Raw genomic sequence first — 20,996 nt, 5'->3', positions numbered from 1 at the left:
ACTTAATTATAGAAAAATGAAATCTATAATTTCAAAGAGAGGATGTATATGTATAGGGTGCATAATCTCTCTATAATACAATGTTTTTAATATGAAAAATTATTTGCTTGGCCTAGAGCTAGGTTTAAATTTAAAAAAGAAATTAATGGATTGAATTTGATGAGATTTTATTTAATACTCTCAGAGCGCCTACTCCCTCACTGTTCTCTATTAAGATGAGACTCACTTTTTATAATATAAGGAATAACGGTAAACATATGAGTATATGGTGCATAAAAAATTAGTGCATTGAGTTTTAATTTGAAAATTTAGTTTAAATTTTTAAAATTATTTGATTTTTTATTTTAAATGATTTAATCCATTTAATTTGGTTTATTTTTAAAAAAATTAATAAAACTTTTAAATGATTTAATCCATTTAATTTGGTTTATTTTTAAAAAAATTAATAAAACCAAATTCAACCTGATATTTTATTTTTTAATTAATTATTATTAGATTTCAATTTAGAATTAAAAATATGAAATATAATTGAAATTAAATTTGAAATGAGTTGGAAGTAAACCCTATAAAAGCCTAAGATGAAGTTCAAATGTACTATTCAAATTAAAATAAACAAATAAAAATTATAATCAAATTATATATTTAACAACATTATGATAAAAAATTTAAAATTTTCAATGCTATTTAGTTTCTATCTTATTTTTCAATTTATGATAAAAATATTTTAAAAATTGAATGATAACAAATTGTTAATAAATAATAATTTAGTAAAATCTAAGCAAAAAATTAAAAAAAAAATTATTAAAAAATAAAATAATATAAAAAATATAAAATCCTTCTCCCATTATAAATGCAATTTTATTATAATTTAATAAATAATAAAAATATTATCCTCTCTTTAATTAAATCTATCAATTAATATTATCCATTGTAATTTGTCTTTTTTTATTAGCAAATTTATTTTTCTTTTTCTATTTTATAAAAATATATTTTTTATATTTGTCTTCTTCCCCTTTAACTCCCTATATCATTCTGTTCTCTATTTTTGTTGGTTTTTCTTTTTTATTTTTTAAGTTGTCTATTGGTTTTAAATAATTGTTGATATATTATATCAAGGTATAATCAGTGATCTGATAATAAAAATAATAAAAATTTTAATATAAAAAAATATTTCTAGCAATACGATTGATTAACTGATGTCTACCAATTTTTCAATCATTTGATAATAATAGCCATTTTTTGATAAATAATAATTATAAATCAGATTTGATAGAATTTAATCAATCTATTTTTTTATCATTAAGATGGAGAATTAAATAAATTTTTTTTTATCATTAATCAAATTATTGTATGCGATTAATTATTCTATTTTATTATTAATTAAATCACCATTTAAATTTATGATTTAAATATATCGTATTTCATTAAAAAGTAATTCAATTAATGGGATGAACAAAATCTCTTAAAATTATGATTATAATAAAATATTTTATAATAAAAAATATTATAATTTTATAAAATTAGTATGTAAATAAAATTTAAGAAACTAAAAACAATATATCAATATTTAAATATTTATAGTATTTTTTTTTATCAAATATCAATTATAATATTTATTAATTAACGTAATTTTATTACATAAAAAACTAAAAATATAATTAATATTTTTGGAAAATAAATTAAAATTATTTTTATAAAATCAGACAAATATATAAAATAAAAAATTTTAATAAAATTAAATGACTAATTTAATAAAGTATTGCAAATAAAAATTCCATCATTTCTCTCATAAAAACAAAATTATGTATCCTTTCCATCCCTCAGTTGCTAGTTTCCTTCCCTTCTAATTTCCTTCCTTCCAAACAAACGGAGTATTTTGCTCACCCCACACATCCTCTCTCCCCCACCCCCCACGGCCCCATCCCCCCTCCTTTCCCATTCTTTCCAACCTTCCAAACACTCTCTGCACTCTGCAAGCATTAGCTCTCTCTCTCTCTTCTTCTACTTCCTCGAGCCTATAGAATCCATTTCACTATGTAGGATAATACCCAGAAAAGAACTCGTGTACAAACCCTATTTTTTGGATTGCAGAACATGATTTCCTGAGAAAAATTCCTGAAATCTGATTATGCTAATATCAATTGCAATGGTATTTGTAATATAAAAGATACACTAAAACGGAAAAAGAAAATTAAAGAAAAAGCAACAATGTCAGGAAAAGATACAGAAAAGAAAGTGGCCGATAGGTATCTAAAGCGTGAAGTGCTTGGTGAAGGTACGTATGGTGTCGTCTACAAAGCCAACGATACTAAGGTAACCCTAAGATTTCATATTTACTGCACCCATATCCGTGTTTGCTTTTATTATAGTTTATTTTTCGATTTTTACAATAAGGGTTAGAGAAATTTGCATAATTGGACTGTAAAATAGAAGAAATTTGAATTTCAATGGTTTTTGTTTGGTTTTATGGTGAAAGTTGGGCGGAAAGAAAAGGGGAATAAGGGTTTGCAAAGGTTTTAATTGCCCTCTCAATATTGAGTATATGAATAAAATGCTGGTTTTCTTAACTTTTACAGTGGTTTTTGTTTGTTCTTTTATTTCATCTGATTGATCAATGTTGGTTGTGTGCAGACTGGACAGACAGTGGCAATTAAGAAAATTCGCCTTGGGAAGCAAAAGGAAGGGATCAATTTTACAGCACTTAGAGAGATTAAACTCCTTAAAGAGCTTAAAAACCCTAATATAATTGAGTTGATTGATGCATTTCCTCACAAGGGGAACTTGCATCTTGTGTTTGAGTTCATGGAGACTGATCTTGAAGCAGTTATTCGTGATCGAAACATATTTCTTTCACCAGCTGACATAAAATCATACTTCCAAATGACATTGAAAGGACTGGCTTATTGCCATAGGAAATGGATTTTGCATAGGTATTGGCTTTGTGCTTAAAAGCTAGTTTGTGAGATTAATATATGCTAACTATTAGCTCTGATATCCTGTACTTGAATTTACAGAGATATGAAGCCGAACAACTTGTTGATAGCTTCTAATGGACAGCTTAAACTTGCGGATTTTGGTTTAGCACGTATATTTGGAAGCCCAGGTCGAAAGTTCACTCACCAAGTATGCTTCTCCTTGTGCAATTGCTGGTTATATTTTCACTTTGTAACTTCAAGCATTTTGAATTAAAAGGATTTTGATGAATAAAACCCATCATACCCTTCAGAATTAATTTCTGTCTCATACTTAGTGGCATGGGATACTGCTTAGTGGCACAGTGGAACAATGGATAATCTGTTCTGAAATCTTATGTTAACGATAAATCTTCAATAAGGAGCACCACTGAATTCTTCTTCTTCCTCTTCTTCTTTCGTATTTTTATTAATGTTAAATTTTGTTGCATTACATATTTTAGTTGATTAATCTTTTCTGTCCGAAACCAAGTTTTAGGTTGCTTATCATTTTCTGATAGATGGATATCACTTTGCATATTATATTTGTATTACTTTGTGAAGTTCTTTGCCTTATCATAATTTTTTGAATGGCTAGTAATTTGGCAAATTTAACTTAACAATGATCAGGTCTTTGCCCGGTGGTATAGAGCGCCAGAACTGTTGTTTGGCACCAAACAATACGGTGCTGGGGTTGATGTTTGGGCTGCAGCCTGTATATTTGCTGAACTCCTCCTCCGCCGACCATTTCTGCAGGTAAGCATGATTGATTTTCATGATTGGTATTTCTTTAGGATTTCATCTATGTGGTTTGTTGAATACTTGCAGAAATACTTAATAGCAAGTTTTCTGTTGTATTAATTAAATAGGATATTCTATACTTTATCCTGCTATGGTCTGTGGGGATTAGTGCTGTTTCTTGAAATTTTATCTTTTGATTTCCTTTATACTGCGATTAGTTCTATGTGGCTAATTTTGAGTGATCAAATTTGATCTTTTGTTCTCTTATTGAGTGGGGGGATTTTTTTCTCTAATCTAGTGTGAGCAACGGTCTTTTTCCCTGATTGTTAGGGATTTAAATAGAGCTTGGTAGTGAAGTCAGAAGAGATGGAGAGCTTTTAGGTGCAAAGAGAAGCATCTTTCCATTATGTGGGTCCCTTATCTCTGCCTTTTCTCCTAAAACTAACCATTGGCACTGTCACATTAGCAGTGACAACCGAGTACCAGATTGCTACCTGTCCATGTGGCCCATTTGAGATTCTGTGCCAATTCATTTATTTGCACAGCACATATATATTTTTTTTAATGAGTCTGGCAGGAGTTAGTGAATAGTTGGGTGAGCACTGGTGAAATTAGCCCTATTTTTAATAGGTAACCAATCTCTTCTGTTGGCATTGGTTCACCCTTTTGTAATCTCTTATGTTGACGTCCAAAGTCTCTTACTTGTTTTTGGCAAGCTCCAATTCATTTTCATCTATAAGTGATCTGCTCCTTATGAAAGTCCACATCCATGTTCCCATTAGGAAGAACATTCCAGTTCTATGAGATTCAATTACCTTAGTTTGTCCGTGGGAATAGTTTATATCAGCCATGTTCTTTGTACAACCCTTTGACAATTTTGGTGCATGTTATTATTTGCAAAGAACATTCTATTAGTTATCTTGTTTTCTTTATTAAAAATTTGCAATTATATTGTTGATAGATCAACAATTATCCTTGCTTGACCTTTTTTCCAGCCTACTATATATTGCTTGAAGAAATTTGTCACCAAGTTCATCTTATGGGGGAAGGCCTATCTTTCCAAAATAGTAGTGATGTAGGCTTATATTCACTTGTTATTTGATAGGAAGCTAAAACATTTTGACCGTTCTCACTTGGGGTATTTACTAGTGACAACATGTTTAAGAAGAATTGTAAGCTCTGGGTTTTCGCTTTTCTGGCAGAAAGTAGACTTCAAGAAAGCGAGAATGATGTTAGGTAAATGTAGGTTATTTATATTTTCTAATGTGAAGATTTGAAAAATTTTGGTTATTGTTATTCTAAACTTGAACACTCTGAGAACGTTTTGCAATGACATCATACATCATAAACCTTTTTGTTTTGAGATACTTGGAATGTGTAAGAAATCATTTTGTGATGGACAACGCCACTTATTTTGTTTCTTCTTATGCTGTTTAAATGTGGGTGTCCATGTTAAGTACTTCTAACATTTTGATTTGAAATGTTATAGGGGACAAGTGACATTGATCAATTAGGAAAGATTTTTCAAGCTATAGGGACTCCAACACCTTCTCAGTGGCCTGATTTAGTATACCTCCCTGATTATGTGGAATACCAATCCGTTCCTGCACAACCTTGGCGTAAATTGTTTCCAATGGCTGGTGATGATGCTTTAGATCTGTTGGCAAAGATGTTTACTTATGATCCAAAAGTTAGAATTTCAGTGGAACAGGCATTAGAGCACAGGTATGCAGAACATTGTCCATGGAAAATCCAGATTATCACTGGTTTCTTCCTCTCATCTGTTTTCCTTCTAGGTACTTCTCATCTGCACCTCTGCCTACAGAGCCGGCTAAGCTCCCTAGACCTGCCCCCAAGCAGGAATCTGTCAATCCCAGGGCTTCAGATTTTCATCCAAGGGAGGGACCCACTGTGTTGTCACCTCCAAGGAAGGCAAGAAGAGTGATGCCTGACCGTGAGGGATATGATGGAAATGCAAATCAAGTTGATAAGATTGATGAACATGGTGAAATCAGACAGGCAGCTGGAAATTATACTGACAGGAATCCGATGTCAATGGATTTTTCTATCTTTGGATCAAGACCCATGAGCAGACCCACAATTAACAGGTGAACTTATATCATTTAAGTAGTCCCTTACTCCCTTTATATTTATAATGGTTTTTAACCCCTTGTAAATTTCTAAAAACACATGAAGTCAATCAGATTACAGACATTGGTAGTTGAACTAGAAGGTGGAGTTAGGGTTTGTATTATAGCATCAATAATGCAACATCATTAATGAGTCTGGGTTAACAAACTTTATTTGCGCAGATAAGTTTTAAATTCAAATAGGGAAATCCTGCACTGCTTAGATCTATTTGTGGGCTACATGGGAGATTGTATAAACTTGTCAAAAACTTCATCATTGATCATTGCTGGAATAAAAGACCAAATAAAAGGTCCCTGAACAGAAGTTGAAACATTTCACGACAATCTATTTAGAAGACTTTAAAATTGAAATATCACTTGAAAGAAGAAAATAATTGAAAATTTGGTGGGCTACGATAAACACTGAGAATAACTGTTTTAATTATTAATTCTACCTGATGAATTCATCTGCCCCAACGTAGCACAAAATTCTACTGTCCATAGTAAGGAAAATAAATGTATCAACTTCTTGACAGTGACTTGTGGGCTTCTCTTCCCCTGCTGAAAACCCAAGAGTACAAAGTTGCTTTCACAATAATGACTTGTCAAGTGAACACATATGGTTCCATGTGGAAACATTCCTTTCTCTCAATTTATTTTGAACCGGTTCTTGCCTTGTACCTGACTTCACAAGTATGTGTATCACACATGCACTGAGGCATAAATGCGTGTAAGCTTTGGCAGAACCCCCTTCTATTTATCCTAACTCCTAACTTATAAACTGTAGGGTTTAAGGGACTAGGGGCTTTTACTAAATTCAATTTTGTCATCAAAAGTTTGGGAAGTTCACTTTTAATAAATTACGGTTAACATAGTTCGGTTGGCTGTTGGTTAAGATGGACACTGTAGGAAATCAATCCTGATTCTTAGTTTAAAAGTCTGAAGAATTTGAAGGACTATATACTCTTTTGTAGGAAAGAAAGAATGAGAGCCTTTGAGGCTTGGTGTAAAAGATAGATGGCTAAATTTGTTGAATTTTAAGTTTTTTTTTTTTATTTTTTATTTATTTTTTAATTTAATGGAGGCTCAATGAGCCGTTACAATTAGTGGGCTATATAGCGATAGGTATCCCTATCTTTTCTCACCATAAAGGTGATCCTAGTGCTTGCACTTTAAAGGTGGAGGAGGACCAATCAGGCTACGCTCTTATTGGCTGTTGAATTTTAAGTTTTATTATTATTAATTTGTGCATATATATATGCTGCCAATTTGTTTCATAAATGATTTTCCTGTTGCATATTGGCTGGTATATTAGTAGCACCCTTGTTGTTATTATTATTTTTCATCCTCAATTAATTGGAAAATATCATTTTTCTGTGTAGCTTCTGCTCTAGGGAATGACTTTTCTGAATCTTTTGTTCTGTTCATGCAGCGCTGACAGATCTCATCTGAAGAGGAAGCTAGATCTTGCATTCCAGCACCCAGAATAGAAACCATTAAAACGTTAATTTTTTACTGGATTTTGCATTTGCATCTGAGGATTTACTATTCCAGGGCATGGATTTATGAGGTAATCAATGATTCTCGAGTTTGTTGTAATTATGCAGCAGAATTAACCATTTCTTATACTTGCAAGAATCAGCCTTTTCTTGGCGTTTTCACCTAGTTATTACAAGGAAAATTTGTCATTCATCACATATTTGAAGTTGTTGCACAACCATGGAAATAGTGAAGATATTTCCATGGAAATATTGTGTTAAAAAATGGAATATTGACTTGTTTTTAACATTTTAAGAGAATTTGTTATGTAGTCCAGGATTAGTTTTTTTTTTTTTTCCCTCGCTTTTCTCACAATATTTTATACTTGAGAGTAGTTTGAACTGTGATTTGGGATTTGCTTAATTTCCAATATAAATCATGTTTATTATTTTTTTCCTGTTGACTTGGCTTAGGAGAGCAGCATAATTGGGAAGGTTTCATGGCGACTTATAAGTAATGGTGGCCATGGATTAGTTTGGAACTAGAACAGTATGGAAATTGTTCAAATGCGAATTGACGAAATTCGGTCTTGATTTGAACAGGAACCAGCTGGCCCGGTTCCAGGGCAAAATCAGACTTTTCTCTTTTTTATTTTTTTTGAAAAAAATACTTGAACCAGATCAAACTAGGTTGAAACCAGAATCAAGGGGACCCTTTTGTCCGGTTCTGGACTCAGTCTCCCGGGCCCTCGGAACTGTACCGTGGCCAGCCCTACCTAAAAGTATGTTTCTATTACTTGCTCTGCCCTCAGATTTTTTATTTTTTCTCATGGATTGATGGAATTTACTATTCAATTATAAATGTTCTCTTCTCCTCCAACTATTCCTTTCATCACATTTTGGAGTCTAATTTTCTGCATTTGATGGACCTATTTTCTGGAACTTATGAATTTCCTATGTGTAGAACATCATGAAGTGCATGAAATCAAATGAGTTTTCTTTAACATGCCAAAGCAAACTTTTATCATCATAGCCTTCAAGTTTTATTAAGCGAGCTCAAGTGCATCAATAAGGTGTTATTACAAAAGGAAATTATTCTTGTTGAAGGGAAATTTTGTTAAAATTTATGGCTCTGTTTGTTTCGCATAAAATAATGGAAATATTTTTCATGGAAATTGTTTTTTAAGAAAATATTTTTCAAGAAAATTTACATTATTTATTTATTATTTAATTATAATTTTAAACTAATGATACGTGCGTGTGTATAAGTATTTTTTTACATTTTAATAAAATTATCTTAATTTTTTTTATTAAAAAAATATTTTTTGTTAATTTATTCTTTTAACTGCTCTAAATACTTGAAATAGCAAACGGAGGCTCAGTAAGAACTTATTTTCACTCCCTTTTTACTTGTGACAATGTAGGTGCCAATCGTGGGATAATTTTTTTAGTCAAAGCCTGACTGACTTGAGAGTAAATAAATTTAAATAAATTGTTAATTGCATATTAAATATTAAATAAAAGTTAAATTTAATATATATTAATTATAAGAGTGCTAAAATAACAAAAAGATATATATATTTTTTTAAATAGCATTTGAATTTAAGACTCAATAATATATCTTAAAACCTACCTCCAAAAAGCTCACTTTTAAGCCAGGTTCAAGGGAATTCTCTTAAGGCCCCATAAAATTTGATCTTCCTAAACAAAAGACTCATTTACTTGGCTACCATGATTAATATAACTCAAAGCGCACATATTGAAGTATCACTTAAGATTAATATATTCCATAATACTACTAAAATACCCTTTTCCTAATAATAATTAAAAAAGAACCAATTTGTTGCACTATGAATAGTAATTTAAATTCTCATATAGAGTTCACATGCCACAAATTTCATTCTATGCCCATTTCACTGTTATAAATAGTCGGGAACCCAGGATTCCAATTAAAGCACCACAATACAACCTCTGTGTTCTCTTCTGATGCTAACGTGCAAATACAGTACTTTCAAATCCTAACTTTCAAGGCAAATTATGCGTAGTTCAATCTTATTTTCTACCAAAGAACAGAACATGAAAGAGGAAAGCAGAAGCTGGGAAAAATAAAGACAATAATCCTGGCTGGCCTTGCAATTTACTTTCATTTAAAACTGTCATATGTAAGTTAGACTGATGGGTATATCGTACTATAATCTACCATGAAACACATACTTTCAATCAGTTCTCTAACAATTTGCAGTGCAACAAAGTGAGACGAACAAAAAAAAAATCTATTATGTAATTTGAGTCAAACTGGTATTTAATGAAGAGTCATGAATGATGGATCTAAGCTTCTGATGCTTTTGTGTAACAATGGTCATCCAGCCACCCAGATCAACTGTGAATAATACCTCGTGGTGTAAGTGCATCAAATTACTGTCTGATAAAGAATGGCAGGACACAGATGATTTTTTTAAACCAATGAAGAAGGTAGGAACATGGCTTGGGATCTTTATAAATCAAGCTTGTTTTAACTGGGTAAAAAATTGGCAAAGCAACCAAATTAGCAAGTGCTGAAATCTCTGCTGAGCAACCTCTGTTGAAATCAATGATGAGACCAGCCCGACAATGGTATTAACCTGTAATACTGGGAATATCTATCATATATATGTAACGGGAACACATTAAGATCGAGCAGAAGATAACATGCATTTTGATTTCGTTAATGACATCTTAGTTGAATGAGACACCAAAAAATAAAAATTGGACAGGATAAATTTCCTTATCTACCCATCAATCACACAGGTCAGCATGCTGATGCAGCTTAAAAGATGATAAATTTGCCCTCAAATGAACTCTCATTTTTGGAAATCTTTCTTAGTTGTTGTCACCAGAAGCAGATTGTTCTTTGTATATTGCGACAAAAATTTAGGCTCTTTTCCTGAAGACACTGTCATGGGAAAATTTTCATGCAAGGGCGCTATATTCTCAACAAATTGAATGTTACAAAGAATGCCTAGAATCTTTAGTTAAATAAATCCATTGCTAAAAGATTTTCAAATCCAGCCACCCCACCCAACCCACCCAAACCCCTCCCCTCTCTCTCTCTCTCTCTCTCTCTCTCTCTCTCTCATTTCTCTCTCTTTTTCTTTTTTCCATCAAGAAGATGTTTAAATCCTTTTCCCTTAAAAAACATAATGTAGGGAAGAAGAAAGTTACCATACCATAACTTCAGGAAGTTTATTCCTTAAACCTTCACCATGTGTGCCTCAGCCAAAGAAGAACTAAGGTCTTCTCGAGATTGTGATCTTCTGCTCTGAAGACTCATCTGACTTCTGTGAGGAGACCAGAACGAACCCATGCTATTACTGTCAATCATCTGCCCTAAGCTACTTGAGGAATAACTATGTGATACACCACTAGTTGATGGGTATAAAGATGACTCCATAAGCTGGATGCCACTACTGCCTAGACCATGCCCCAACCCAAATGATGTTTGTTGGCTCCCAGCAATTGTTGGACTAAGTGGCATCTTTGCTCGTCCGTCCCCTGAACACAAAAGTTGACATTTCTTTCAAAGATTGAACAAGGCAAAAGAAATCCACAAGAAGATGATGATAATAGAAGACAAATGAAACAAGACCTACTAAAAAGTCATTTAAGTATAATGGTAATAAACATGATATAAAAGATGTAACCTAGAAAAAAAACGACTTTCATGAATGTGACCATCCTACACTTGACAGAGAAATTAAAAGTCCCAAAGATATTGATAAAGGGGTATAGAATGATAGGCACCACCTATAGCTTAACAAAATTGTCAAAAGGGCGTTAAAACCTCAGAAACTAATTCATTTATCGCAACATATTTTAATTTTTAATCTATGTGTTTTTGGAGAAGCACTCAAGTTCTTAGACAATAAAAACAAAAGGCAGTCACCTGGCAAGTATATGTTTACCCAATATCTTAGAATTAAATCAGGTTTTGCTTGCCTGTTTGAATGTTTCAAAACTCTACATGACTTCTAACCTTTGTATAACTCTTCAAACAAGCAACTGACTACTGGATCAATGATGCAATCCCAATGAGACATTATAAATTAAATAAAGATGGAACTTCTCCAAAACTTCCTCCATCATTAAAATTATATTTTGTCTATGTTCCACTTCCAATAGAATTAACCAAACTATGACAGCGTTGAAATTAAAACTCAACAATAAATTCCTTTCAAAAAAAGGGAAAAGAATTGTTATGTAGAGAAGGAGAAAATATAGAAAGAAGGAAAGGAATATGTAATTGGGCTAGTAGAGCAAATTAGAATTGTGGAGGGAAAGTTTGTTAGGTCTATTGAGTAGTTGTTAATTGTTTGGGAGTGACACTATGAGCAGTGACAGCTGTAGTTGTTAAAGAGCAGTCATTAGGAAATTGGAGGAGAATCTGTTATAAAAGGGAGATGAAACACCTGTATTAGACATTCTGAATTCTGATCAACAATATTCTCTATCTTCTCTCTAAAATTCCCTTCTCTCTCTCTCTCTCTCTCTCTCTCTCTTCTATTCTATTATTTCTTCTCTTTCTTCTCTGGAATATCTACTGTTAGGGCTACTACCTAACATTGGTATCAGAGCTTTGCATCCAAGAAATCAGTTGGTAATTTTTCCTTAGGGGTTGCAGCCATGACTAGATCTGTTGTGATAGGCCCAAAGATGATGCGGATTGCAGAATTGGAGGAACAAATGAGGAATTTGCAGGAAGCAACTCAAAGGAATGCCGAGGACCTAAATGATCTCAAGAAGGAGATGAAGGAGGAATTAAACAAGACTTCTTTAACAAATAATGCCATTCTGGAGGACTTGCGACAAATGATGATCACTCATGTGGTGGAAAGGAATAAGGAGGGTAGTAGTTCAAATGAGGGGGGAAGATTGGAAATCCTGATGTTAGGGTTTTTTTGTTGAAAAGGGGAAAGAAATCATCAATTCTGATTCCAATGGAGTGACAAGTGAGAATTCCTTACCAATGCCTAAGGAAACTCTGAATCTTCAAGGAAGTTCTAGTTCTGTCATGGAATCAGGCATTCAAAGCATTACACTTGGAGTGTTTAGTCCTACCCCAGAAGCAACTAATACTGATGCTTGGATTAAGGATGAAAATGAACAAACTTTTGAAGAGAAAATTTCAAGATCTCTTAAGCATTTCAATAGTCAATCAGATGGTAATAATGATCAAGATCCTACCCTCAACCTGAATTCTTCCATAAGAGATGGGAACCTCGAAGAGGAATCATTTGGGATTCAAGATGACACACGTATCAATAGTGCTGATAAAAATATTGAAACCTTAAAAGGAGAAGACATGGAAGTTTATGAACAAGAGAAGTATTGGAATCTTGGTGGTAGCATATTTGAGTTGAGATCATGTCATCATATGATACTCAAGGAGAATGAGTTTGAGATCTAAAGAAGACAGAGGAAAAAAATAAATTCCTTGTCGAGGGATGATTGCATTGGAAATTTGTACTGCAATGACAAAGTAAACTGCAAAAGTGTTATGAGATTTGATAAAAAGAATTCTGCAGAGAGCATTTTTCCTTTTACTGAAAATGTTAAGGAAAAGTATGAGATGGCTTCCATTTATGGCTGGACATCAAGTGGTATGGTGATCTTAAAGGAACAAAAATTGGAAATTTGGAGAAAACAAAGAAAGAAAGTTGGCTCTTTGTCAATTAATAGTTCATACTTTCATGTGTCTTTTCTCAAATGGAAGTTCAGACCTAGTCTTTTCTCACTACCTATGATTTGACTCATTGGCAACCAGGGGCAGTTGACATCTGCTGCAATTCTCCAATATGATCATATTAGAAGAAGAAAAAGAAGAAGAAAGGAAGGAAGAAAGAAAGAAAGAAATTCTAGTTCAAAGTGCCAGCTAAGGATGCCACTTGGGAAGATACCACATTTATCCAAAACTCAATTTCCTGACTTCCAGCATTTTTGGGGTCAAGAATGCTCTAATGGAGAGGGTATTGTTACGTAGAGAAGGAGAAAATATAGAAATAAGAAAAGTAATATGTAATTGGGCTAGTAGAGCAAATTAGAATTGTGGAGGGAAAGTTTGTTAGGTCTATTGAGTAGTTATTAATTGTTTGGGAGGGAAACTATGAGCAGTGACAGCTGTAGTTGTTAAAGAGCAGTTATTAGGGAATTGAAGGAAAATCTGTTATAAAAGGGAGATGAAACACCTGTATTAGACATTTTGAATTCTGATCAATAATATTCTCTATCTTCTCTCTAAAATTCCCTTCTCTCTCTCTCTCTCTCTCTCTCTCTCTCTCTCTCTTCTATTCTATTATTTCTTCTATTTCTTCTTTGGAATATCTACTGTTAGGGCTACTACCTAACAAGAATCTACTCCTATCCCCAATAATTAGATTTTAACAAGACAAAAAATTTTGAGTTTTTGCTTGTATTATTTTATTGCTTTATCTTTCAAGCAAAGTGTCTGCCATATAATTCCACACCAAAATCATGAAATTTATCTATTAAACTGACCAAAAAAAAAAAAAAGGATATGAGGCTTCAATTCTTGTTTGCTCACAACGTTTCTAACTCTAAGGTGACATCTACTGCTGGGTTAGTTATGGTTCATAGTCAAATTAAGCATTTTATTGCATTGTTAAGATTATGAGGAGTGGCTCTAATGCTTTGGATGGGGCTGCCCATGTGAAAACTTGGTATCTCATATTCTACAAGGAGATTCCTCCATAGGAAGCAGGAAAAAACCTTAGTAATTAAGCACAAAATTATTTCCCCTAAAAAACCGAGCAATTAAAAAGTGAAGCATGCATCTATAATAGGTTACATATATCGAATAATGCACCTTATGTGAAAGTACTATTCACTGAAATCACAAAAAGCAAAAGCAAATCAAAGGAACCACAGATCTCACCAGAACTAATAGGACTCCATCGTTGGAACCGGAATGGTGAAGGCATACTAAGAACAGACGTAGCGGATGCATTGTTATGCCTGAAAAGCAGAAGAAATGGTCTTCGAAAAATTCTTGGCATCCAATTTGCAAGACATGATATTGCACAAACCAGCAAAATCAAGGAAATAATCAAAGTGACAATAAGAACTGTTGGATGTATCCTCATTTGGAGTATTTGATAACTAGGAAGTCTCAGTCTCGGTGAAAATGCTTTCCCAGCTTCAAATAGAGCAACCCCCAGAGTCCAAGTAATACTTCCAGAACCAATAATTATTTGATCATCTGTGATATGTAAACCCTCTCTCAACAATAACACTATGTATGGTGCCCTAAAGCAGTATTGTTCAATAAAAGGCTGTGGGGAAACACTGTTCCTTGCAACTTCCCAGGTCTTTTCACAGAATTCTTGACCCTTCTCCAAAACATCATCAAGTGTAGCTTCTGAAGTCAGGTTAAAAAACCGATAAACCACAAAAAAGCCAGACATTCCATAGAACTGACCATAAGGGCGTGGAAAAATATCAGATAGAGCACAAGGTTGCAAATCACAATCAATTGCCGGACTTTGATTAGACCATTCAGACAAATTGATGGAAACTTTGGCCAGTGCACTACATTCTTCCCAATTTGGAGCACCAATAAGTTGCACAGGTACTCCTGACTTGACTCCCTTAGCTGAATTTCTTCCTACAACAACAGGACTCAGACTATTTTGTTGATTAGAAGCACACTGAGAACAGATGTATTGCTCCTTATAGCCAGATTGCAGGCAAGGGTGCTTAATTTCTATGTTCGCACTTACCAGATCTGCACTTGGAAGTGCTCTTAAAATATGGACAACAGACTTGTCAAATGCATCATTTAAACCATAGCCTGCAAGAGAATAGGCAGTGAGGTGATGATTAGCAGCTCCAATCCTAAGGTTTAAGTCAGTCTCATTATGCCCATGTTCCTTGCTCTCAAATGTCACTTGTAATGATGAGCCACCCATGTCAAGAGCACCAAATGTTGCTTTCTTTGGACTGTTCCCCAACACTCCTGTTTGATAGTTAAGGGCTATCCAGCCATAGTAAGCTTCATCCATTCCACTGATAACCTTGATCCATGCTCTCTGGCACGAGAAAGGTGATTCCTTCAGTATGGACCATGCTTTGTTTAGAAGCCATTTTGAATCAGCACTTGGCAACCTGCGAACCCCAGCTGTAGCATAAAGGAAAAGAGACGTAGTCTTATGAGCATGCTCAGGGATTTGCTTCTCAGCCCACCGAACAAGTGGCTTTATTGCAGCCTTTAAGCCAGATGTATTACGTACCAACAAATGAAGCCCAGGCTCAGTTTCCATTCGGTCATAGGCACGTCCACTTGACTTTCTAGAAAGACCCTCTGTTAGTGATTTAAGAGCAATGGGGAGACTTCTATCTTTGTTGTGATCAATTGATGCCTGATATACATAAACTCGAGTTCCAGTACTTCCACAATCAAGAACAACATAGAACTTGGAATATCCTTGAGACCAATAAGAAAAAATATATGCTATAATCAGATAAGTCAGGAAACCAAGCAGTAGCAGGCAGAAAAGAATCACGACCAATCGCACCCACTTTCTCCATAAAAATGGGGTTCTGCCAGACAATGGTTTCTCCTTTGAAAAACTTGATCCAGCATTTTCTCTCTGCAACAAATAAGGCTTCTTATCAATCCCAATGTTACAAGCACCTTCTTCAAGATCAAGTCGTCGATATGATGAGAAATCTTGGAGAGATGAAGAAAGACGCAAATTGTTTTTGTGGACAGAGTTGGCAAAATCAAAGCCATGATCATTGGTTTCTGCTGGAGGTGGTGACAATCCAACTGATGTATATGGAACAGCAGAAGTCTTGGAGGCTGAGAAATGACTTGTTACAGCAGAAAATTTATCTGCTATTCTACCAAACACCATTTTTGCAGAAATAATTTACTGTATATGGAAATTGATGCATTTGATTCATCGAAGGCTAGCAATCCAGTTGCTTAAGAATTATGTTCCTCCTCTTAACCCCAAACTTGAATGCCAGGGATTTGACGCAGCCAAATATCTATACAATACATAACAGCTAAATCAAGAAATGAATAGAGAAAATAAATAGTGAAAAATCTTGGAAAAAAAAATATGCAGTATACAATAGCTGAATCAAGAAATGAATGGTGAAAAATCTTGGAAAACAGGAGTCATTTTGACACGTTTTGCAGGCAAGCTAGTAGCAGTAATAATGGATGGAAAATAATGTCAAAAAGGAGTTACTACTGATTTGTTTTAGGTCTACACTTTAGCGCCTTTGGTTCTTTCTGCAACACATTACTATAGTGAGTATCACTCAGAAGTTTTAGGCCAAACACCTTAACACTATTAGCCCATGCTGATATGGCAGAGCACAATCAAAAAAGTATTTTTGTTATCTCAAATTCTAATCTCCATAGTGTGATTCAAATTCAAGATTCAAGGCTAAAGGCTACAAGCAATTGAAAGCAAAGAATAATCACAAGCTGCTGTTATTGCCCATAACTAATCAATCTTATCCGCCATTATTTTCACCTCCAGTTGATACAATCACAGCAATTACAAAGTTTCCAATTCCTTTAAAATCTAACTGAAATTTTAGATCATGATCACCCCCAAAAAAATAATAAAATTTGCTTAAATATCATACAACAAAATGGTGAAAATCTGCAGAAAACAATCTCACAAATCTAAAAAGAAACCCGAAGGAAATCCTCTAAAATACCAAATTCATAAAAAACATTGATGAATAAACACATACAGAATAAATCAAAATGCCATTTAACAGTTTCCCATTCAAACATCAAATTCAAACAAAATTTTGGGGCTTTGATCTATTCTTACGAGTATAAAAGATGGAGTCGTACATTGGTGTTACGGCATTCAATATCGGAGCAGAGGAAACCGAGAATAAATTGAAGAACTTGAACCGCCGATCGAGTGACACCTCAGCATCGTCGGCGTCGTCGGTGGTTGAGAGGTTTAAGAACAGAATATTGCGGAGAACAGAGAGAAAGAGAAAATATAGATGATGAGAACTTAATAATCCAAGTCATATTTCTATTTATTTTTCTAATTCATTAAATTTATTTTTTTAAGTGGATTTAAATTTAAGTTATAATTAGTGATGTAATGGACCCACACTTCATTAGTCAAATGCCACATCACTCTATTATTTACTTATTTTATTAATTATCAAAAAAATTCATACATATACATATATTAATAAAAAAAATTAATATATTTCAAAAAAAATTATTATAATTTTTAATATAATTTATTGTATTTTATATTGAATTTATTATAATTATATATACCTATTTAAATATCAATATTAATTATTTTTTCCTTAAAAAAAATAATGTTAACAATATTTTCATATATGCTTCATAGATTTTTTTTTCATTAGATTTCTCATGAGTTTGAATCAAAACTTTATAAAATATAAATTATTATTATTATTATTATTATTATTATTATTATAATTAATAGAAATGTTGATATTGCTAATATAATTAAAATGGTATAAAAAAAATTTAAAGGGTTAAATTAATTTTCTGCAAGAATGAATAAAGCATTAAAGGATATCATTGATTGAGATAAATTTATGACATGATCTTAAAGTCTGTAGCTTATCTGGTGATAGGGGTATGCAGTTTTCGGTTTAAATTGAAAAATTGAATTGAACAGATTAATTCGGTTCAATCGGTTTGATTTTAAAATTTAATCGGTTTATAATTTTGATAATTTTGGTTAATCAGTTCGGTTCGGTTATTTTCATAAAAAAATTAAAAAAACTGAACCGAACCGAAATTATTAATATATATAGGAAATCGAAAAAAATCGAATTAAATTGAATCGAATCGAATCGAACCGAACCGAAATCAAAGAAAACCGAACCGAACCTAAAGATTTTTGAGTTTTGATTTCTAATTTTTTTTGTTTTTATGTTTTTATTATTTAGATTTAATGTTAAAAATATGAAATTTTATAAATTTCAGTTTGATCGGTTTAAAACCGAACTGAACTGAAATTTATCAGTTCGATTCGGTTCGATTTTCTCTTATCAATCGGTTCGATTCGATTTTTAAAATTTTCGATTTTTAATTTTCAGTTTTATCGGTTCGGTTCGGTTCAGAACCGAACCGACCGTTTGCACACCCCTATCTGGTGATGTGAGGTAATTGCAATAAACGAGACAATCAATTCTGCCATAATAAATTGTGCTTGAACTTTCAGTGCTATAGTTATGATTATAGTGAAATGGTGTTTGTTTCTTTTTAGCTAAATCAACTTCAATCTAAGCAATTTGAGCTTTTTAGTTTTTTAATTTCTGACTTATTTTGATCAAATTTATAACAAATTTTTTATGTAGGCTTTTTTCCCCTTATTATAAGATATTTGTAAATTAATAAATCTGCCATATTTCATTTGGTTCAATCATAAAAGGTATATCAGGTTCAAGTCTCACTTCTTTAATCTTATTATAATAATAATAATAATAATAATAATAATAAAAAATCTATTTCTTGAGCAAATATTGGATGATGGAATATAGCATAATTCTTTTTGCAATTATCATTTAGGAACAGAATGTGGGCTTCAGCATATGCTTGGATATGCTTCTATTAAGGCTACTTTTAATAGGGGGTAATGTAATTAAATATTTTAATATTTTATAATTAAATATTTAATTATATTATATTATATTTAATTATGTTCTATTAAATATGGGCAAAATTTTATTTGATAATCTAAAAAGCTTATTTAAAACGGCTTTTTGGAAAAACATTTTAAAAATATTACAAAAAAGTTTTAAAAGTTATTTTTATTATTTTAAAATTTTTATGATTAAAATATTTTAAATTTAAATTAAAATCAAAGCTTAAAATCTTTAATAAACATTTGTAAAATTATATTTTTCTCAATAATAACTCAAATAATAATACAAACAGACATGCAGCCTAAAATCTTTAATTTTTTACTTTAATTAGAGATATTTAAAATTTTCAATTTTATTTTTCATGTAATGGCCCGGCCCACTAGTAATATTGTCCGCTCTGGGCCGAAGCCCTCACGGTTTTAAAACGCGTCAATAGGGGTTAGGAACCTCCATTTTATGAACCCAGCATCTCTCCCGTGTTTTATCGATGTGAGATTTGCCTAGGGTGTTACAATCCACCCCCCTTATGGGACTCAGCGTCCTCGCTGAGGTTTGCCCCACCATCGCTCAAGGTTGCACGCGGAGCGGCCACCCCCCTTATGGGACTCAGCGTCCTCGCTGAGGTTTGCCCCACCATCGCTCAAGGTTGCACGCGGAGCGGCTCTGATACCACAAATGTAACGGCCCGGCCCACTAGTGATATTGTCCGCTCTGGGCTGAAGCCCTCACGGTTTTAAAATGCGTCACTAGGGGTTACAACCACCAACTTATAAACCCAGCATCTCTCCCGTGTTTTGTCGATGTGGGATTTGCCTAGGGTGTTACAATCCACCCCCCTTATGGGACTCAGCGTCCTCGCTGAGGTTTGCCCCACCATCGTTCAAGGTTGCACGCGGAGCGGCTCTGATACCACAAATGTAATGGCCCGGCCCACTAATAATATTGTCCACTCTGGGCCGAAGCCCTCACGGTTTTAAAACGCGTCAATAGGGGTTAGGAACCTCCATCTTATGAACACAGCATCTCTCCCGTGTTTTGTCGATGTGGGATTTGCCTAGGGTGTTACATTTCAATTCGATTAAAATAATCAAACAGGTTAAAGTTTATTTTTAAAGGCTTTTTATGTAAAATGTTATTAATTTTGTGGACTTTTATGGAATATTCGGTGGTTTTTATGGAATTTACATTTTGTCCAAATGGTCAGAACTTATACATTAAAATGGCTCAATAAAGAAAGTCCAAAATAAGCCCAAATTGGAAAATCACACATAATTGAATAAAAAAATTTTTTATTTACAGAAAATATTTAGAAAATATTTTTCACATTTTTTAATATTTGAGCACTAAAAAAAATAAATAATATTTTTCTGGTTAAAAGAAAAATTAAGTCATTTTTAATGAAAATAACTTCCTCTTTAATATTTTCCTGATTAAAAGAAGAAGTCATTTTTCATTTCATAAATTTTGATAATTTTATTGAAATGTAAAAATATATGATATAAATATATATTATTAATTTAACATTATAACTAAATAACAAAAAATATTTTCATGTATACACAAATTATTTTCTGCGAAACAATAGAGCTTTAGACTCTGTTTGTTTCACAAAAAATATATGAGGCACTCAAGAAAATGAGTAAATCGAAAATATTTTCCTGGTTAAGGAGAAAACTAAATTATTTTTAAAGAAAATAAGTTTTTCTTTTGAAAAGAAAAAGTTATTTTCCATTTTATAGATTTTGATAATTTTATTAAATTAAAAACACTTTTATATACATAATATAAACACATACTATTAGTCTAACATAATATAAAAATAATATAAAATATTTTCATAGAAAAATATTTTTTTAAAAAATATTTTCAAAAATATTTTTCATTATTTGGTTGCAATATTTATGTGTTTATGTCATGTATGTATAAATATTTTCATATTTTAATAAGATTATTAAAGTTTAAAAAATAGAAAAATGAGTTACTCTTTTAGTTTTCCCTTTGATTAAAAAAAATAACTATTTTTCGAA

The 20,996-nt window shown here is 32.5% G+C and overlaps 2 protein-coding genes across 8 annotated transcripts; one reads left to right on the top strand and one right to left on the bottom strand.

Annotated features, from left to right (window-relative positions):
* Nucleotides 1-1,865: 1,865 nt before the first annotated feature.
* On the top strand, nt 1,866-8,179 carry LOC110639740 (cyclin-dependent kinase D-3). Of its 3 annotated transcripts, none has more exons than XR_009145626.1 (8): nt 1,913-2,313; nt 2,632-2,930; nt 3,015-3,123; nt 3,582-3,707; nt 5,182-5,417; nt 5,489-5,800; nt 7,254-7,391; nt 7,782-8,179. XR_009145626.1 is itself a non-coding variant. In XM_021790816.2 (7 exons), exons 1-7 carry the CDS (start codon nt 2,209-2,211, stop codon nt 7,309-7,311), a joined length of 1,245 nt encoding a protein of 414 aa, XP_021646508.2. In that variant the 5' UTR covers nt 1,866-2,208; the 3' UTR covers nt 7,312-7,656. The 3 variants fall into 3 exon arrangements, 1 of the variants encoding a protein (XP_021646508.2); XR_002491954.2 differs by having other exon boundaries at nt 7,774-8,179; XM_021790816.2 differs by lacking the exon at nt 7,782-8,179 and having other exon boundaries at nt 1,866-2,313; nt 7,254-7,656.
* A 1,226-nt stretch (nt 8,180-9,405) lies between these two features.
* On the bottom strand, nt 9,406-17,341 carry LOC110639735 (probable apyrase 7). Of its 5 annotated transcripts, none has more exons than XM_021790807.2 (4): nt 17,151-17,341; nt 14,228-16,344; nt 10,506-10,830; nt 9,406-10,231 (listed from the first exon to the last, which is right to left on the bottom strand). In XM_021790807.2, exons 2-3 carry the CDS (start codon nt 16,206-16,208, stop codon nt 10,529-10,531), a joined length of 2,283 nt encoding a protein of 760 aa, XP_021646499.2. In that variant the 5' UTR covers nt 16,209-16,344; nt 17,151-17,341; the 3' UTR covers nt 9,406-10,231; nt 10,506-10,528. The 5 variants fall into 5 exon arrangements, with proteins under 5 accessions (XP_021646499.2, XP_021646502.2, XP_021646504.2 ...); XM_021790810.2 differs by having other exon boundaries at nt 9,406-9,938; XM_021790812.2 differs by having other exon boundaries at nt 9,406-9,928.
* Nucleotides 17,342-20,996: the final 3,655 nt, after the last annotated feature.

This window comes from Hevea brasiliensis, chromosome 17, assembly GCF_030052815.1.
Source record: "Hevea brasiliensis isolate MT/VB/25A 57/8 chromosome 17, ASM3005281v1, whole genome shotgun sequence".
Lineage (NCBI taxonomy): Eukaryota > Viridiplantae > Streptophyta > Magnoliopsida > Malpighiales > Euphorbiaceae > Hevea > Hevea brasiliensis.
This window is presented reverse-complemented; position numbering and strand designations above follow the sequence as displayed.

Coding starts and splice junctions, on each gene's coding strand:
- LOC110639740 (XM_021790816.2), top strand. CDS start 2,209: ATGTCAGGAAAAGATACAGAAAAGAAAGTGGCCGATAGGTATCTAAAG. Junction 2,931..3,014: donor AGGAAATGGATTTTGCATAG/GTATTGGCTTTG, acceptor TTGAATTTACAG/AGATATGAAGCCGAACAACT. Junction 5,801..7,253: donor AGCAGACCCACAATTAACAG/GTGAACTTATAT, acceptor CTGTTCATGCAG/CGCTGACAGATCTCATCTGA.
- LOC110639735 (XM_021790807.2), bottom strand. CDS start 16,208: ATGGTGTTTGGTAGAATAGCAGATAAATTTTCTGCTGTAACAAGTCAT. Junction 10,831..14,227: donor ATGGAGTCCTATTAGTTCTG/GTGAGATCTGTG, acceptor TTTTGTGTTCAG/GGGACGGACGAGCAAAGATG.